The following is an 18607-nucleotide window of genomic DNA, read 5'->3' on the forward strand; positions in this document are numbered from 1 at the left end:
TATACATAAAGTCTTAATGCTTTAATGTTATCCCACTTCACAACAAATCTCGACTCCGGATACTTTAAGAATAGTGACCTTTGAAACTGTCTAAAGTGTGCTTAGTCGCAACCACCCGCTGGGCTTTTTTCTATGATTGTTGTCGAAGGATTTTTATAGAATCCCCACAGATAAACCAGTATGGGAATGGATGGACAAAGGCCACTCCAAAATCAGCGTTTGGCAATCAAGGAAATTTAAGAGGAAACATTTTGAAAGCCATTTCGTATCGTTTCTCAGGAGAAATGTACGAAGGGATTTTTAAATTCTCCATTTTCTTTGAAATTTTTTCCTTTAGAGTGACAACTACCTCACGGATGGTTCGACTAAGATCATCAGGCCTATAGGCAGTTTCGAAGTAGTTTTGGAATGCCTGAATTTCTTTGATGTGTGTGTAAGTACCTTTCTTGATTTTTTCCGGCACAGAGAGGAAAGCTTTATTAAAGTGCTAAATGAATGAAGGAACATCATAAAATTCTTCAGCATAGTATTGTGACCACCATTTCCCAAATTATGGGGTACAAAGGAAACTTGGCTCGAAGCTAATTGGAGTGACATGCGTCCTGCCAGTATATCGAGCTATCTGTTTGAGAGTGGTGGTTTCATTGTGATTTGCATTATAGAGAAGGAGAATGCTCTTCCTGTCATAAAGGAATTTTGGGATAACTTGGATCAACCCAAATTGTCGAGCCATAAGGTTGGGTTGATAAGCAATTAGGGTAACCTGACTCTTAAACGAATTTAATCTAAGGGTTATGAGTTTTGGGGTTAGAAAAGCTTCCCAGATTAAAAGAGACTATCTTTCCTAGTTTTTAGTGGGAGATGGGAAAGGTCTTGTGAATCATTCTGGACCATATTATCTCGAAGTGAAAGGGGTCATGTTCGACGTAAAATCATGACGTTTTGCAAACATCATGACATAGCTCATGAATGTTGGTCGAAGGTCTTTCCCTTTGTCACTTGGGGTTAACTGAGCCAAACGAATTTCCTCCGACCCTCATGTTTCTGACTTCCTCAGCTTCTTCGTCGATGAGGCTTTTGTTGGGAAGACTTACCTCTAAAGGTGGCATTTAGCCAGAGTTACACCAACCAGAAAGGACCGGAAAGGAGGAGATTTCCTTTCTCTCCCAGACTCTTGAGTCATGTTACACCGTCACTCAATGATTCATAAAGATTGGCCAGGATCATTTCACTCAGACAGACGTCATGACCAGAATGAAGTTGGTTCGCCAGAGTGAGACACTTCTTAGCAACCTGGAGTGACTTCGAGCAGAAGACGCGGTGGGATAACCATAAAGCCAAGAAGGCAATATGTTCTACATCAGAGATGGTGTCGGTATCTTTGTTGTGATTGTGTGCTATGTGGGTCGAATAGGAAGCCCTAGAAGTGGAGAAGGCTATGGAATCACCAGACTCTACATCTGGATCATAAGTAATCCTAGTCGGTTTTAGCCTGTGATAGTAGCTATGTCAAAAAGAGTGGGTGTTACCATTCTACAAGGGAGGTGGAAGGTATAATAGGTGTTGTCCCAAAAGTACAATGAAGAAACTAGTAAGGTCGAACTGTAATCAAGTTCTACCTTCGACAGCATGATTAAGTCATATATTCCCATATCTTTCCAAGTTTGAGATTTAGTTTTTTATATTTTGTTTAACCAATTTAGATCATCAGTTGGGTCTTTAAATGAGGGGGTTACTCGAAAAAATCTAAAGCCATTGTTCACAAACCTTAAGTTTATAGTTTCATCTGCTAAAGATTGGGATTCCTCATCAGTATTGGTTCTTTCAGCCCTAAGTCTTTTTGCTTGGCCTATTGGTTTGCATTTGTGATAAGTGGGGAAAAAGTCCCTAAGTCTACTAGGTTCAATATTCAGATTGGGTAAAGGTCCAAACAAAGCATGATTTTTTTCCAGAAACAATTATGGGAATGAGTACCTGAGATTCGTAAATCCATTGTTGTTCTTCAGTTCTTGGTTTTGGAATGTATTGTTGGTTACCCACCATCACTGGGCCAGGAAGTATGGCAAAAGGAGGGAGGTCCGAGATCTTTTTAGGGGCCCTCATGTGTTTGACAGAGACCTTGATAGCTTTGGTCGTTTCTTTGGGGGTTTTGCTTGAAGTAGCCATTGTTGTTAAAAAGGTTGAAGAGAGAAAATTTAGGTTTGTTGAGGTTGTTTTTGAATAAGATGAAGAGTTTGAGGATGTGAGAGTTTCAGAAAGCGCAAAAAATGGAATTAGTGAGGAATGCGCTTTTTATAGGGTTTTGTGGGAGAAAAAACGGTTCAAATCAGCATTAATGGTTGACAAACGAGTGAGACACGTGTCCCTCCAGGATTCCATAGTGGGATGGTGGTAATTAAGGCCTCAATCCCACAATCTCCTAGGGTCTAGGAAACGCGATGATTAAAAAGATCCATGCATGGGTTGAAAAGACATGTTGGAAAAGATGAATAATTTTTACAATGTTGGAGCACTAGTGGCATCAAAGCTATGCAAGAATTGTTCAAAGGCGTCGAACCATAGTCTTAAAAAATGCCTTTTTCTTCAAGGTGTTGAAAATGACATTTTTGGGGGGCAATTTGTTCGCTCCAATTTCGACGCCTAATATGAATTAAGGTAATTAAATAAGGAGATAAGCTCCTGTGAAGAAATTGAATACTTCGACAAAATTATAAAGTTTGAAATTTCAGTCGAAAATACCTTGATACAGGCGTAAAGGTGTTTTATGGACTTAGAAATGTTTCCAACAGTAGGGAAACAGAAGCATCACTAAGGGAGGGAAGTCTTTGTTATTATCCAAACTACTGAGCATACGTGGGGCATGGTGGGCGATCGCGCATATACAGAGTGCCACTTATCTCAATCTGATGAATAGACCGTTAAAAGCGGTTATTTCGATTGGTATAAATAAGAAGTCGTAGTGTTGGGATATGGGTGTTCAAAATTGTACAAATTCATCAAATTACCCAAAGTATTCGTGTGTAGAGAAAGTGTAAATTGAGAAAATGTATGTTCGTTGTAGCACCGTGTTTTTATTCAAAGTAATTTAATCAATCTTTTCTTTTCTCTTCAGGAATTTATCTTCTTCGCCATTTACTTTCTAGTATTTTCATTGCTTTCCTTGCGTTATCCTTCCTTTATATTCTTTAATAAGTCATTTAAATATGAACTTTGTCAAAGTGTTTATCACTCATCAGACTTTCCCCTAAAACAATTAGCACATGTCCTAGGATCAATCTGATCGATCCTGTAAGTAACCAAAGTATTTTTAATTTGAAAGATCAAAGGTTGTTTACCAATTTTCACGATAAACACTTTTCAATCATGAGACCACAACTTCCTATCATTATCATTCCATTGACTTTTCAGTTTTAGTATGGTGACACCTTCACCATTAGTCATATTAATTTCATTTGAACCATTGATGATTGCATCTCATACCCCAATATAAACGGAGTTGACATGGATACGCATACAAGCTTTATAATAGCCATAATTTCACCGATGAAAATAAGTGTTATATTATACTCCCCTTTAGGTTCGGTAACCATTTTCTAATAAGCAAATCTTAAGACTGAAAACAACCGGAGTTCGTGATACCACTTATTAGACGATAGGCCTAGATCTACAAAGGGGGTGGGGGGGATAGATCCCAAGCTAAAAAATTATCCAGAAATTCATCAAATCACCCAAAGTATCCGTGTGTAGAGAAAGTGTAAATTGAAAAAATGTATGTTCATTGTAGCACCATGTTTTTATTCAAAGTAATTTAATCAATCTTTTCTTTTCTCTTCAGGAATTTATCTTCTTTGCCATTTACTTTCTAGTATTTTCATTACTTTCCTTGCGTTATCCTTCCTTTATATTCTTTAACACTCATCAGACTTTCCCCTAAAACAATTAGCACATGTCTTAGGATCAATCTGATCGATCCTGTAAGTAACCAAAGTATTTTTAATTTGGAAGATCAACGATTGTTTATCAATTTTCACGGTAAACACTTTTCAATCATGAGACCACAACTTCCTATCATTATCATTCCATTGACTTTCCAGTTTTAGTATGGTGACACCTTCACTGTTAGTCATATTAATTTCATTTGAACCATTGATGATTGTATCTCATACACCATTATAAACGGAGTTGACATGGATACGCATACAAGCTTTACAATAGCCATGATTTTCTCCGGTGAAAATAAGTGCTATATTATACGTCCCTTTAGGTTCGGTAGCCATTTTCTAATAAGAAAATCTTAAGACCGAACAACTGGAGCTTGTGATACCACTTATTAGACGATAAACCTATATCTACAGGGGAGGGGGGGTTGAATAGATCCCAAGCTAAATAATTATCCAAAAATTTGACTTAGAAAAATTTATGACACAGAAGCAAGTTTCAAATATTTTTCAGATCAAAAATCGTCTAACCGAACATACTATTGAATAGCCCGAATATACGTAAAAGTTTCAATGTTATAATAATAATCCATAAGTCAATCAACAACAATTAAGCACAACTAATTAAATACTCTACAATAGTAAAAGTTTATCTTCAATGATATCCACACACAAAAACTAAGTCAAACAATTTGTCGAACACTTGGTGTGTGAAAAACAAAGTTTGGAATTTTATTTGGTGTTTGTTGTTCTAAATGTAGTCAAAATCATGATCCAAACAATGTTGACCCGGTGATCAAAGCAATTGACAATTTACGAATTGAAAAATTTATATATATATATATATATATATATATATATATATATATATATATATATATATATATATATATATATATATATATAAAGAGAGAGAGAGAGAGTACACAAGGATTTATTTAGACAATTCCCAAATCGACCTTACTATGTGTACGTCTGCGTTCAATTTGAATTTGAATTGAGATATTATTATCATAAATCTTACTTTGCAAATGTATGTTTACAAGAGATGAGAGATCAAATCCCACAAATCCCAAGTTTGTTCTTGACTCTAGCACCTCCAAAAACCTTAATCAAAGATTGATCAAGACACCAACAATGCCGCTTCAATTCACCTGTTGTTGCTACTTCCTTGCACAACCTCTTTATCTCAAGCCTTTCGCCTGAATGAATTAATCTCAAGCGCACACTTGTTGAACCCAAGATTTGTCAACACAATCCACTGTTTCACGCTACTCCCTTGCACAACACACCTAGTCCTAAATTATTCACTCGATCGGATCCGAATTGCACAATCTTGTCTCAAACCTTCAAACCCCAAAGATCTTGAAGGAAAACCCTACCTCAGTTTTCTAATTTGAATCCCTCAAAGATCTCAACCCAACATTCTCGGTACAACAAACTTAATTGTACGTTATCAATCCTAATCTATATGGCACCCAATCAAAAAATGATTATGTGTAGTTTGATTTTGTGTATGCATAGATTGAGTTGAAGATGATGAGATGCTTTGTAATCCTGGATTCATGTAGGTTTTATTCACTCTAGAAACCTTAATTGAGAACGATATATATATATATATATATATATATATATATATATATATATATATATATATATATATATATATATATATATATATATATATATATATGAGAGAAAAAAGGAATGCAATGAACTTTGAGAAAATATAAAAATATGCAAAAGCTGTATGCATGTGTCGAAGTCATGTGTTGACCTGTACGAGGCATAGGTCGACCTGTTGAAGGTCATGTGTCGACCTATCAATGTCATGTGCCTCCTATGTGTCGACCTGTGGAATCAGCACATGAAACAGAAGCTACATGTTTTAATATTGCAGTATATGTGTCGGCCTGCAGCAAGGATGTGTCCACCTATAGCCAGAAAAATTTTACTATAGGCCGACCTATTTACGTATGTGTCGACCTATCATATGTATATGTATTGGCATGTATATAGAATTCAAAAATAAAGCGAGTTTGATTTTAGCCGTTTCATATCCAAGGATCATTATTTTTACGATGATATATCTCTTCTCCTACATTTCAAAGACGAAGATGCATTAGGAAATTGAATCCGCTGCAGTCAAACAACAACGCATTCACGCGTTTGAAATATTAGTATCCGTTGGATCAAGATCTAATGGTCTAAAAGATTATAAAAATTATTTTTAGTTTTATAATTTTAAATAATGAATAAAATAAATAGGTGAGAATTCTATACCAGTTACCTCAGACCGTCAACAATGGCATGGCGTCACGAACTCATGATCATGACTACCTAATGTTAACTTCATCGTTAGACTATAAGTGGAACTCAATCTTTCAAATTTTAATCTAGTGCTTTGTCGGCCATATCATGAATTTTTATACTATATATATACCACTAATTCAGCATGATAATGAAGCATTGGAATCACAATGCTTTCCCAATTAGTAAAGGAACATTCTTATATGTGTTACCATGTTGGTCTCATATTGGTGTCTTTATCATGTTTTAAAATGTTGGCACTTTGGTGCAAAAACAACAAGTCTAGTAGTGTTGGAAGTCCTCCAGGAAATAGAGGACTACCCTTCATAGGAGAGACACTGCATTTCATGGCTGCCATTAATAGTACTAAAGGAGTCTACGAATTCGTTCGACTTCGCCGCCTCCGGTAACCAACAACTACTTTGTTCTTGTAAAGTTTGATTAACCGCAGTTTAATCACGGAAAAATAAATAGAGACCCTGTTTAATCACGATATAGCATGAATATATTTTATGAGACTCTATTTACCTACGGTTTAACCCGTGTGATAGTCTGTCTTGCACATCCTCAAAGACAAGACAGCCGTGATCTTTTGTTTTTATTTATGTTTCCACTTGTTTTGATATGCAGATATGGAAATTGCTTCAAGACCAAGTTATTCGGAGAAACACATGTATTTATTTCGAGTAAGGATTCAGCAAAATCGATTTTAAGAAACGAAGGAGGGAAGTTCTCAAAGAAGTACATAAAGTCGATCTCCAAGCTCTTGGGTCCGGATAGTTTGCTGTGTGCAGCTGAGCAGCATCACAAACTCATTCGAAGCCGTCTTGTCAGTTTGTTCTCACCTCATTCTTTGTCTTCCTTTGTTCAACTCTTCGATCGGCTTGTAGTCGAAGCAACAAGTACCTGGACATGTGGAACCCTTCTCATCATACAAGATGAAGCACTCAAGGTAACAAAACAAATTTTTACACTTATGTTTGTGTAATCTTGCACATGATTTTTACCAGGACTGTCTTTAAGAACGTGCATGACGGGGTACCAGGTCCAAAATTTCTCACAGTTAAACTGTGACTAAATAGGATCTTATAAATATTTATCATGGTTAAACTGTAGTTAAATAAGACCTCTATTTATTTTGTCATGGTTAAACTACAACTAATCTACGCAGAACTTCCAAAAACTTGTGATGACTCTGATCTTTACCGATATGGTACTATATCAGTATAAATATTTTTAACTTTAAGGGCATGATGTTTGTAATGCAGCTAGCTTGTAAGGCAATGTGCAAGATGCTGATAAGCATAGAGAATGGTGATGAACTAATGGTGATGCAAAAGAGCGTTACTTGTGTGTCTGAAGCAATGCTTGCATTGCCTTTGAGGTTACCATGGACCAGATTCTACAAAGGCCTTCAGGTGATTAATCATATAAATCATCAAAGTTTTTACTTTAAAAATTTTCTTTTTTCAGTGTTAATTTGTAATTTTAACTTACGAGTGACTGATAATGCAGGCCCGAAAACGAATTATGGACATATTGGAGAAAGTTATCAGTGAAAGAAGACGCGAAATCGCAACTTGCCATGTAGATTTTCTTCAGCAACTTTTGGCAAATGATGATAAAAAATTAGAAAAAGATGAAGTTATAACAAGGCTAACAGATGAAGAGATCAAAGATAATATCTTAACTATGATTATTGCTGGTAAGAAGAAATACTAGTACTATTGAATTGAATCCGTCGAATACGATGCGCGCAAGATTTTGCTGTAACAAGTTTGGAATTGCAGGACAAGACACTATAGCAATTGCAATAACATGGATGATCAAATTTGTGGATGAGAATCAAGAGGTTCTTAATGAGCTTAAGGTCATTGAACTTTTTTTAACATTTAGTTATCTTTTTTCAACCTATTTTCTTGGTATTCATTTACTAAATCATTGTGGTTTGGTGATTAAATAGAAGGAACAAGTTGAGATTGAGAAAAAATATAGAGGAAGAGTGAATCTTACACTAGAGACTCTTTCTGAGATGCAATATGCTTCCAAGGTATGCATGCAACTTTTATCTTATCATTTTCATCTTCTTCTTAATCTAACAAGTGTTATCTGCTTCACCAAATTTACAAGTTTGAATTACTTGCAGGTGGTGAAAGAAGCATTAAGGATGGCATCTGTAGTGCAATGGTTGCCTAGAGTAGCACTCGAGGACTGCGAAATCGAAGGTTTAAATATATATAAATGCGTCGAAATTTAATTTAGACGAAAAAGTTCCTGATACGAATAGTACTATATCATTACTTAAAGGCTTGTTTTATATAGGATTTGAGATCAAGAAAGGTTGGAACATTAACATTGATGCTAGATCAATACATCATGATCCAAGTGTTCATAGTGACCCGAATGTGTTCAAGCCTTCAAGATTTCCGGTGAGTCTATGTGTATCATATGACCGAATTTTAATGTTGTAAAATCATGATTAGATATATAAATGTAGCAATAAATTTGCAGAGTGAGTCAAAACCAAACAGCTTCTTAGCTTTTGGAGTTGGAGGAAGAATGTGTCTTGGGAAGAACATGGCTGAAGGAATGATGTTGGTGTTTCTTCATCGTTTCGTTACTCGTTTCAAGTGAGTACTTTCGATTGTAACATTCTTTATATTAATTTCACCTTAGTAAGTAACATTCTTATAGTTAAACTAAATAATTGTATTGTATTCATTGTTCAGATGGAAGGTGATTGATTCGGACTCGAGTATTCAGAAATCGGCACTTTTTAATAAACTTAAGAGTGGTTATCCGGTGCGTTTGATAAATGTGAAGGAGGAAGACATGAACAAAAAGGTTATGTGAGGACATAAACAATGGATGCACCATCTTCAATATATCAATGATGTTTGAACTTTTTATACTAATGGTTAAAGCAAAATTCTAAGAAAGGATTGCTTAGATGTTCAATCATAAAATGCAAATAATGAATGGAAATTGCCCCTCAATAATAGATTGACTTCGTTCACAAAAAGTTCACAAAGAAGTTTTTAAAGTGACTGTATTTATATTAAAATGAATTGTTGATTTTTCATTATAAAATTGAATAATATTTTGCAACAAATTGGATCAACAAACAATTAGTTGAGCTAATAGAAAAGAGTTAGCTAACCAACTTGGGAAAATAGGGATAGCATAACTGATTTGTTAATAGCCTCTCTTAAAATGAACTATAAATATTTGAGTCCTAGTATGATTACAAATTCAAAGGGGAGAGGATCAAGAGGCTTAAGTAAAGAAAATCAACCAATTGTTGTTGAGATGTTACAAAGAGAAGATGAAGAAGGTGTTGTTGAAGTTTCTCACCAAATGATAATCCTATTTTCTCATGGAATAAAAAATCATATGCAATATATATAATTGGTTGACTATCACGATATAATAAAGTAGGAGTGTGAAACTCAAGTGGGAGGTCATTTCGTAAGTATGTCAACCATTGAATTTTACAAATGATTGTGACCATAGTGTAGTATATAACTTTCATTTATCTGAAAACAATAGATTTTTTCATAAACTTCCAAGGATGATGATAAACAATCTGCACCACCAAAATGTAAGATAATGGAAATTGTGTCATTCGCATTGATCTGAATAAAATATATATACATTAATTGTAACATTTTGTCAATATCTAATTATGATACAACATAATTATAAGAAACTAATTATGACTAATTATAACAAAATATTTTATTCTATCACACCCCCACAGTCGAAGCGGAAGGTTCACGGACGCTTAGACCGGTCCTAAAATCATCAAAGAGAGTGCGAGGAAGTCCTTTGGTGAAGATATCTGCGATCTGATGTCTTGAGGGAACATGAAGGACGCGAGCCTGGCCACGAGCTACCTTTTTCCGAACAAAATGAACGTCCATTTCAATATGCTTAGTGTGTTGATGCTGCACAGGATTACCAGATAGATAGATGGCATTAACATTGTCACAATACACCAAAGTAGCTTGAGGAATAGGAAAATGGAGTTCCAGGAGAAGATTGTGAATCCAACACGATTTAGAGACAACATTGGCAACCCCCTTATATTCGGCTTCAGCACTGGAATGGGAGAGAGTTTGCTTCCTTTTGGAAGACTAGGAAATAAGGTTGTCACCTAGAAAAACACAGTAACTAGATGTAGAATGTATGGTGTCAGGACATCCACCCCAATCAGTGTCAGTGTAGGAGATAAGCTTTGTAATGGGAGATGGGGATAAGTGTAGTCCAAAACGTAAGGTTCCCTGAGCATAGCGCAAAATGCGCTTAAGAGCAAGCATGTGTTCCGTGCGAATGGCATGCATGTGAAGACAAACTTTTTGAACATCATATGATATATCGGGTCGAGTGAATGTGAGATACTGTAGGGCCCCTGTAAGACTCTGATACAAGGAGGGATCCTCATAAGAAGTGCCGGAGGAGGTGCTGAGTTTCGTCTTGGTGTCAACAGGAGTAGCTGATGGTTTACAAGACGTCATGCCAACACGTTTAATGATCTCTGAAGCATAAGTGCTTTGATTGAGAAATATGCCATCAGGATGACGAGATATTGCAATACCCAGAAAGTAACTCAGAGGGCCCAAATTCTTCATTGCAAACTCAGATGCTAAGAGTGACATGATTGATTGGTGGAGGACCTGAGTGGAGGTGATGAGGATGATGTCGTCTACATACAGTAGAATGTAGGCCATGTCTAAACAATGTCGATATATGATGAGGGAGTGGTCTTATGTGCTATGGCGAAAGCCAATGGTGGCGAAATAGTCAGCAAAATGTTGGTGCCATGCTCTAGGCGCTTGCTTGAGACCATACAATGACTTCTTAACCAACATACATGATCTGGATGACGGAGGTCACAGAAACCCAATGGTTGATGCATGTAAATAGTCTCGTGAAGATCACCATGTAAAAAGGCATTCTGGACATCCAGTTGATGAATGGGCCAGGATTTGGAGAGAGAAATGGTAAGCATTGTTCGAATGCTAGCGGGTTTCACCATGGGGCTAAAAGTCTCATCACAATCCACACCTGCAACCCGTGACCTGCCACCACCTATAAGACGAGCCTTATAATGCTCAAAGGAGCCATCCGAATTTTTCTTATGCCTAAAAATCCACATACATCGAATAAGATTAGCATCACAAGGACGAGGAACTAAATCCCACGTCTTATTTCGAATAAGAGCATCAAATTCATATTGCATTGCGGATTTCCAATTCGGGTCTGATAAGGCTAGTTTGGGGTTTTTAGGTATGGGAGAGATGGTGTGATCAGAGTGAGAGATTGATAGGTTAAATATCATGCGGGGTTTGACAATGCCTTTCATGCTTCGGGTGGTGATGGTTCATGTAGGTGAAGGTGGATGTGGTTGAATTAGTGGTGGTAATGGAAAGTTATTGTAATGAGTGTGTTGATCGAAGAGGTAGGAGATGATGATTCTTGGTTTATTGAAGGTAGTGGTTGGTCAATTGGGATTGTGGGTATTGGTTGGTTATGTGCATCAGATGGTGAGATTTGATTTTGCCACTGATGTATAAGGTAGGGGTGAAGGTCATCATCTAGGAATTGATAAGAGTGAGGTGAAGGGGAGTGTATCTTGGTGAAGGGAAATTGAGTTTCATCAAAGATAACATGCCTCAAAATTATTAATTTTCTATTAGACAAATCAAAACACTTGTAACCTCTATGATTCGGCGAATAACCCAAGAAGACACACGGAGTAGAGCGGGGTTGTAACTTATGAATGGCAGATGACGGGAAAAATGGATAACATAGACAACCAAAGACTCTGAGATGTGTCTAGGTGGGATCACGATGATACATGAGTTGTGTTGGTGACTGATTATGAAGTGTTTTACACTGAATAATATTTAACAGGTAGGTTGCCATGTGGAGAGCATGATGCCAAAACAAGGGGGGAACAGAAGAATGAGTTAACATAGTGTGTATCATATTATTAATGGTTCTTATTTTGCATTCTGCTTTCCCATTATGTGAGGATGTGTGGGGACAAGAGAAACGAAAAACTAGACCATGATCAGTGCAATATTTTTGAAAAAGCTCATTATTATATTCATCGCCATTGTCACATTGAAATATTTTGACTTTTTGCAAAAATTAAGTTTGAATGAGTTGAGTAAGTGACTTGAACATTTCAAACACATGAGATTTTCTGATAATAGGAAAAGCCCATAAGAAGTTTGTAAAATCATCTAAGAATAAGACATAATATTTATGACCAACAGAACTTAAAATTGGAGACGTCCATAAATCACTATGTAAAATGGAAAAAAGCATCAAAGTAGTAGTTTGAGAATAAAAAAATGGCAATTTAACATGTTTGCCTAAAACACAATAGTCACAAACGACGGAAGAATTAGAAGGTTCACAACATATGAAGTTATTTTTGCGAAGGGAATTCAAAACAAGCACGCCGGGATGACCAAGACGACTATGCCAAAGACTGGATGTGAGACCGACAAAACTAGGAGGAGTGGTAACCAGATAAAGATCTCCACGACTGTCACATCTGAGAAGGGTGATCCTCGTCTAAAAATCAGAGATTGTAAAACCAAAAGGGTCAAAGGAAACAGAAACGTTGTTGTCAGTGGTGAGTCGTCTCACAGAAATTAAATTTTTAATAATTTTCGGGGCATGTAGGACATGGTTAAGGTGAAGTGGTTGGTGAGATGTGGTTACTTGTGTGTTTTCGGTGCCGTGAATTGGAATTCCATGGTCACTACCAACAATGAATTTCTGATTTGAATTACTTACTGGAAAATAAGACGAGAGATTACATTGTGATGCGGATGTGTGAGATGTTGCGCCCGTGTCCATGTACCACTGATTGTCAGGAGTGTGGAGTGACATGGTGTGCATTGCGGTCTCAATGTTTGTCGGTATCTGAGATGAGGTAGAGGTTGCATACACCTGAGGACGCTGTCCTAGAATGCCTGGATGTTTAGGAGGACCGGCAGGGCGTGTCCACTGAGATGTAGGATACGAACATGGTGGCATAGTCCATGGTGGTGGAGTCCAACCCCATGGTTGCCAGGTTGGGTACTTCTGTTGTTGTTGCCAAGAAGGAGCGGACCAAGGTGAGGGAGCGGAGAGAGCTCCATACTGAGGTGCACTGTGGTTACCACGTCCCCCTCTGCGACCCTGGTTGCAACGGGAGCAAGAACGATTGTCGGGGCGGCGGTTGCAACGCTGAGAGGTATCTTTAGTGGGTTTCGGATGAGTGGTGTGCATAGCAGCATGAGAGCCTATGTTTGCCATCTTAGCCATACCGGATTCTTCCGAAGTGAGCATAGAGCGAGCCTGATAGAATGTCGAAAGAGGGTTTCTCTGGCGAATCAAAGTAGCAACATTGCGGTAAGATTTTGGGAGACTAGAGATCATTTGAAGGACCAGACGATGATTGTTGACAGGGGAGCCGTCATTTCTCAATTGATCAGAAAGCATCTTAAGACGCTGACAGTAAGCAGAGACATTGGGAAAATCCTCCATACGAGTGTTAGGAAACTCTTGCTCAAGAGTGATAGCTCGAGCATTTTGGTTGTCCTGAAAAATATCTTCCAAGTGATTCCATGCTTCCATTGCAGTGGAGTTGGGTTCCAGAATAGTGGTCAACAAATCTGTAGAAATAGTGGAATAAATCTACTGAAGAACGGTGGCATCAAGAGTGGACCATTGTTCAAGGTTGGCGTCGGTAATGGTTGGTGGCTCTTTTCCGATAGATAGAAAGATGTGATGCAGGACTCGATGTGAGCCCGCTTGGATGCGGAAAAGTTCGGCCCAGGTACCATATTGATCTTTTTCCATCTCAAGAATAATAGGAATGTGGTTCCTAATATTGGAGACAGCAAGAGCGGGATGAAACTCCGATTTGGAACCTCGAAACGTGGTGTTTTGGGGTTGACTGGAATCACCAGTATCAGAGGATTTGTGGGTATCAGCGTCACTGTGTTATGAATGGTCTGAATCAGATATGGTTGCAGGAGGCGGCATGAACAAAGGCGGAAGGCAGAAGAATATGGTGGTTCTCGTGTTCGACGACGGCGGTACAGAGGACGATAGTTCTGTTGCAGCGACAAACTTCAAGGAGGGAGAAGAAGCATGCGGCGACGAACTATAATTAGGGAGAAGAAGAATTTTTTTTAGAGAGAGTGATTGGTTAGGATTGATACCATGTAAGATAATGGAAATCGTGTCCTTCTCATTGATCTGAATAGAATATATATACATCAATTGTAATATTTGGTCAATTATCTAATTATGATACAACATAATTATAGGAAACTAATTATGACTAATTATAACAAAATGTTATATTCTATCACAAACCTTTGATGTCTAGAGCAACATAGAAATCAAATAAAAACAAATATTCAACCGGATCAAAAGTTGGTATCTCCAAACACTCATGATGAAGTAACTTTTATCTTGGAGAAATTTTCAAAATATTTAATTGATAAATAATAATGATTAAATTAATTTCATAAATCATTTAAATTATTTATTTGCATCCAATTTGTCTAAATTGATGGAGGCAAATCGAACCTAAATCTTAGTGGAAACACACGTTTTGGATTATTTTTTTGCAAATTTCATCATTTCATCTTCTTCTAGTTCAAGTTTTGCACCATGCCCAAACACAATATCTAACCATCTTTAGGTTTGATTTTTTCGATTTTTTATTTTGATCTCTATTTTATATATTTAATATTAAAATATGCAACTTTAAAGAAGATGATAATAATTTTCAATGATGGTGAAAGATACACAACTAATTCATATAATTTTAAAATTGTGTAATTTTAATCTATGATTTTTTATGATTAATTTGTGGATCAAACTTTAATGGAGAGATACATACATCTTTGTTTATTCATACATATGATGAAAGGTACATAATTATTTTAAATAAATATATGTTATATGATGTTCTAAATATATGTTATATGGAGAGATACATACATCTTTGTTTATTCATACCTATGTGGAAATGTACATAATTATTTATGGATTCTTGGATCCAAATGGTATTCGATTTACAAATAATTATGTGAAAAAGATTGAAGAATACATAACACACGGTTAGATGGAAAAAAAGATTGTTACTTGGCATCATTTCTCCATAAGTGAGTAATTTTAAAATTGTGGTTTTTCTATTTTATATAGTTAGTTTCCATGTTTACCCAAATACTAATTATATATGCTTGTGTTCATTCAGTGAACATTTTCAATTGATCATCATATCTTTTCACACGAATATGATAACTACATTGTGTTCCTTACACCATCCACTTGAATCTAAGATGAAACAAATTATTATTAGGTAACTTTATGTTTATGAGACTTTTAGTAATATTTTTTTATGACTTTGTAATTATTTTAGTGTGTGATATTTTTAAATCATTTTTAATATATGATTATGGAACAAGACTATTATATGAACAACTCTAGGAAAAAGCTATCATTTGTGAGCCAAAGGTAAGTGGATTACTTGTGAAATTCATTTATATATATAGTTACATGTATGTGTGATTATATATTCATGAAATATGTAAGTTTGTAGGCGAGAAGACAGGCAGAGGGATACGAGTGTGGGTATTATGTAATGAAACACATGTTTCGTGTCTGTTAACATTGTTGATTATTGGGATCAGCTATATATTATGTCTTGAAATGTTTACAATAACATGTTTTTAGCTTAAGTTTGCTATTATATTTTTAATAATGTGATATTCAATTTTCTTCGTACTTTTATTAGACGTTTAACGACAAGACACCTTTCTTCCACGATGACTTAAATGACATTCGTAAACGCTGGGCTTTTATTTTCAATGCGCTACTTGAAAATGGTGTTAATGTATGACTTTGACTTTGATGTTTGTAAATATATGATTTTGACTTAATTTGATGTTTGTAATATATGACAATGATATATACATATTTGTTTGTAAATAATATTTTGGCTTTCATGTAAAATATTTTATGCAATATATGTATAAAATACACGTACAAAAAATACAAGTTTGTAATATATGGAAAAATAAAATAAAAATAAAGTATTTCACCATGGTTATTTACAATAATCGTTGTAATAGGTAGCGCCTCAATTAATTAGATACCATAATATATATATATATATATATATATATATATATATATATATATATATATATATATATATATATATATATATATATATATATATATATATATATATATATATATATTGCACAACAGTTGTTTATTCAAACTGTTGTGATATATAGCGTGCTACCTAGTTTATCACAATGGTCACACGTCTCTGGTGAAAAATAACATACTTACAACCACATCCTACCTCACAACGGTTGGTCAACCGTGATGGTATCCATTTTTCAACCGTTATGAAATATATTTTCCATAGTAGTGCAATTTTTATATCAGCGTAATCTTGGTGATCCAGTTGTGTCGACTGTGCAGGTGAAGAGGAATCACTTCTCCACGCTTTAAGGGACTGTAATATGGTGAAACACATTTGGATGAGGTTAATCAAAAACACTGCAAGGAACGAGTTATATTTTCTTATACTTTGCAGTATTGATTGGATATAAACATGACTCAACACTTATGTAGCAGGTATGATCAAGACTTGCAATCGATACGGGCCACAGGATGCCACACAATTTGGTAATAGCGTAATAAAAGGAAACATGATGTTGAATATGTAATGCCTTTCAACCTTGTTGTTGATATTCTGTTGCATGTGCATCTCTAATGTAGAAGCATTTCTATGACAACAAAGATGTCTACTTAGTCTAAAATAATGAGGCAGGTTTGGTGGATTAAACTTGATATAGGGTGGTGCTCTCTAGATACAAATGAAGTTGTTCAGACTAATGGCAAAACGGGATGCGGAGGAATCATTCGTAATAATGATGGTGCTTGGTTTAAAGGTTTTGCGAAACCTTTAGGCAAGTGCATAATCACTATTGTAGAATTATCGGGGATTTGGGAAGGCATCAAAATGGGAAAAGGATTAGGTTGCGGTAGAGTGATATTTAAATAGACTGCTAAGAAATGTATAATGCTCTAGCTAAGGAGAAGTCACTACTACAAAATAAACCTTTCGTAACACCCATTTTACAACGGTTTTCTATTAACCGTGTTAATAATTTTTTTTGGACGTTTTTTTTTTTGTATTTACTAAAAGACATTTCACAATGGTCATAGGTACCAACCGTGGTGAAAAGTGGCATCTGGTCATGAGTTCGAACCCTAGCAATTACAATTTTGTTTTTTATTTATTTTTATGCCACTTTTCACCACGGTTAGAACTTCCAACTGTGTTGAAAATTGATGTCTGGTAATGAGTTTGAATCCCAACACTTACAATTTACTTTTTATTTATTTATTAAAAGACATAGAACAACGGTTGTTTAAAGTATCGATTGTGATAGGTTGAGACATACAACAACAGTTGTTTAAAGTATCCGTTGTGATAAGTTAGAACATACAGTTTTATTTATTTATTTATTTTTAAGCCACTTTATATGTGTTTTTTTTGAGTTTCTTCACTATTCTTAAACAAATCTTTACAGCCCATTTAGTGAGTATCAACGCTCAAGACACTACCATTAATGATCTACGTAAAACCTAAAACTTAGATGAACTTTCAACTTAGACGAACTTCTTCTTCTACCTCTGAACATCTTCTTCCATTTATGACACTCTATTTCTCCACTAAACCAAGCATAAAAACAACATTTTCTCCATAAAGTAACCATTATGGTAGGTAGCGCGTTACTTGACTTATAATCACGGTCACACGACCGTGGTGGAAAATATCATACATACAATCACACCTTATCTCACAACACTGATCAAACGAAATGGTATTATTTTTCTAACCGTTATGGTAGATATTTTCCGTAGTAATGAATGCATGCTTATAAAAAGGGAAAACTTGACGAAACCTTACAATACAATTTAGAAGATAAAGTGATTCATGTATATCGGGAGGCAAATAAATGCGTCAAGGAAATGACGATGATATAAGTGACATGAGTGAAATCATTTTCTTTAATGAGTGTCCTAATGAAGTGTATGATTCGTTTATAGTGGACCTTGCTGGTATGATAACTAAGAAAAATATAATAGTGTAAATGTTGTTGTCTTGGGTTTCAACTCAAAAAAAAAGTATATAATCATTTGAATTGTGAATTGCACAAATATTAATTTTTATTTATAATTAACATGTTATCTTTCCTATTTTACTATTTATTTATTAAAAATATTTTAATAAATAATTAAAAATTATAAGTGAA

General features: G+C 35.5%; 1 protein-coding gene across 1 annotated transcript; it reads left to right on the forward strand.

Annotated features, from left to right (window-relative positions):
• The first annotated feature begins 6407 nt into the window (after window positions 1-6407).
• On the forward strand, window positions 6408-9338 carry LOC127080304 (abscisic acid 8'-hydroxylase 4). The gene is made up of 10 exons (XM_051020632.1): window positions 6408-6654; window positions 6879-7200; window positions 7517-7666; window positions 7764-7953; window positions 8039-8118; window positions 8212-8298; window positions 8395-8473; window positions 8571-8677; window positions 8760-8878; window positions 8978-9338. The coding sequence occupies exons 1-10, from the start codon at window positions 6419-6421 to the stop codon at window positions 9099-9101; spliced, it is 1494 nt and encodes a 497-aa protein (XP_050876589.1). The 5' UTR covers window positions 6408-6418; the 3' UTR covers window positions 9102-9338.
• The last annotated feature ends 9269 nt before the right edge of the window (window positions 9339-18607 follow it).

This window comes from Lathyrus oleraceus, chromosome 5 (genome assembly GCF_024323335.1).
Source record: "Lathyrus oleraceus cultivar Zhongwan6 chromosome 5, CAAS_Psat_ZW6_1.0, whole genome shotgun sequence".
In the NCBI taxonomy this organism is placed as follows: domain Eukaryota; kingdom Viridiplantae; phylum Streptophyta; class Magnoliopsida; order Fabales; family Fabaceae; genus Lathyrus; species Lathyrus oleraceus.

Bases quoted from the DNA above. Each gene is read 5' to 3' on its own strand.
- LOC127080304 (XM_051020632.1), top strand. From the start codon at position 6,419: ATGCTTTCCCAATTAGTAAAGGAACATTCTTATATGTGTTACCATGTT. The intron at 7,201-7,516 runs GTAACAAAACAA...TTTGTAATGCAG, and splicing joins TACAAGATGAAGCACTCAAG to CTAGCTTGTAAGGCAATGTG. The intron at 8,678-8,759 runs GTGAGTCTATGT...ATAAATTTGCAG, and splicing joins TCAAGCCTTCAAGATTTCCG to AGTGAGTCAAAACCAAACAG.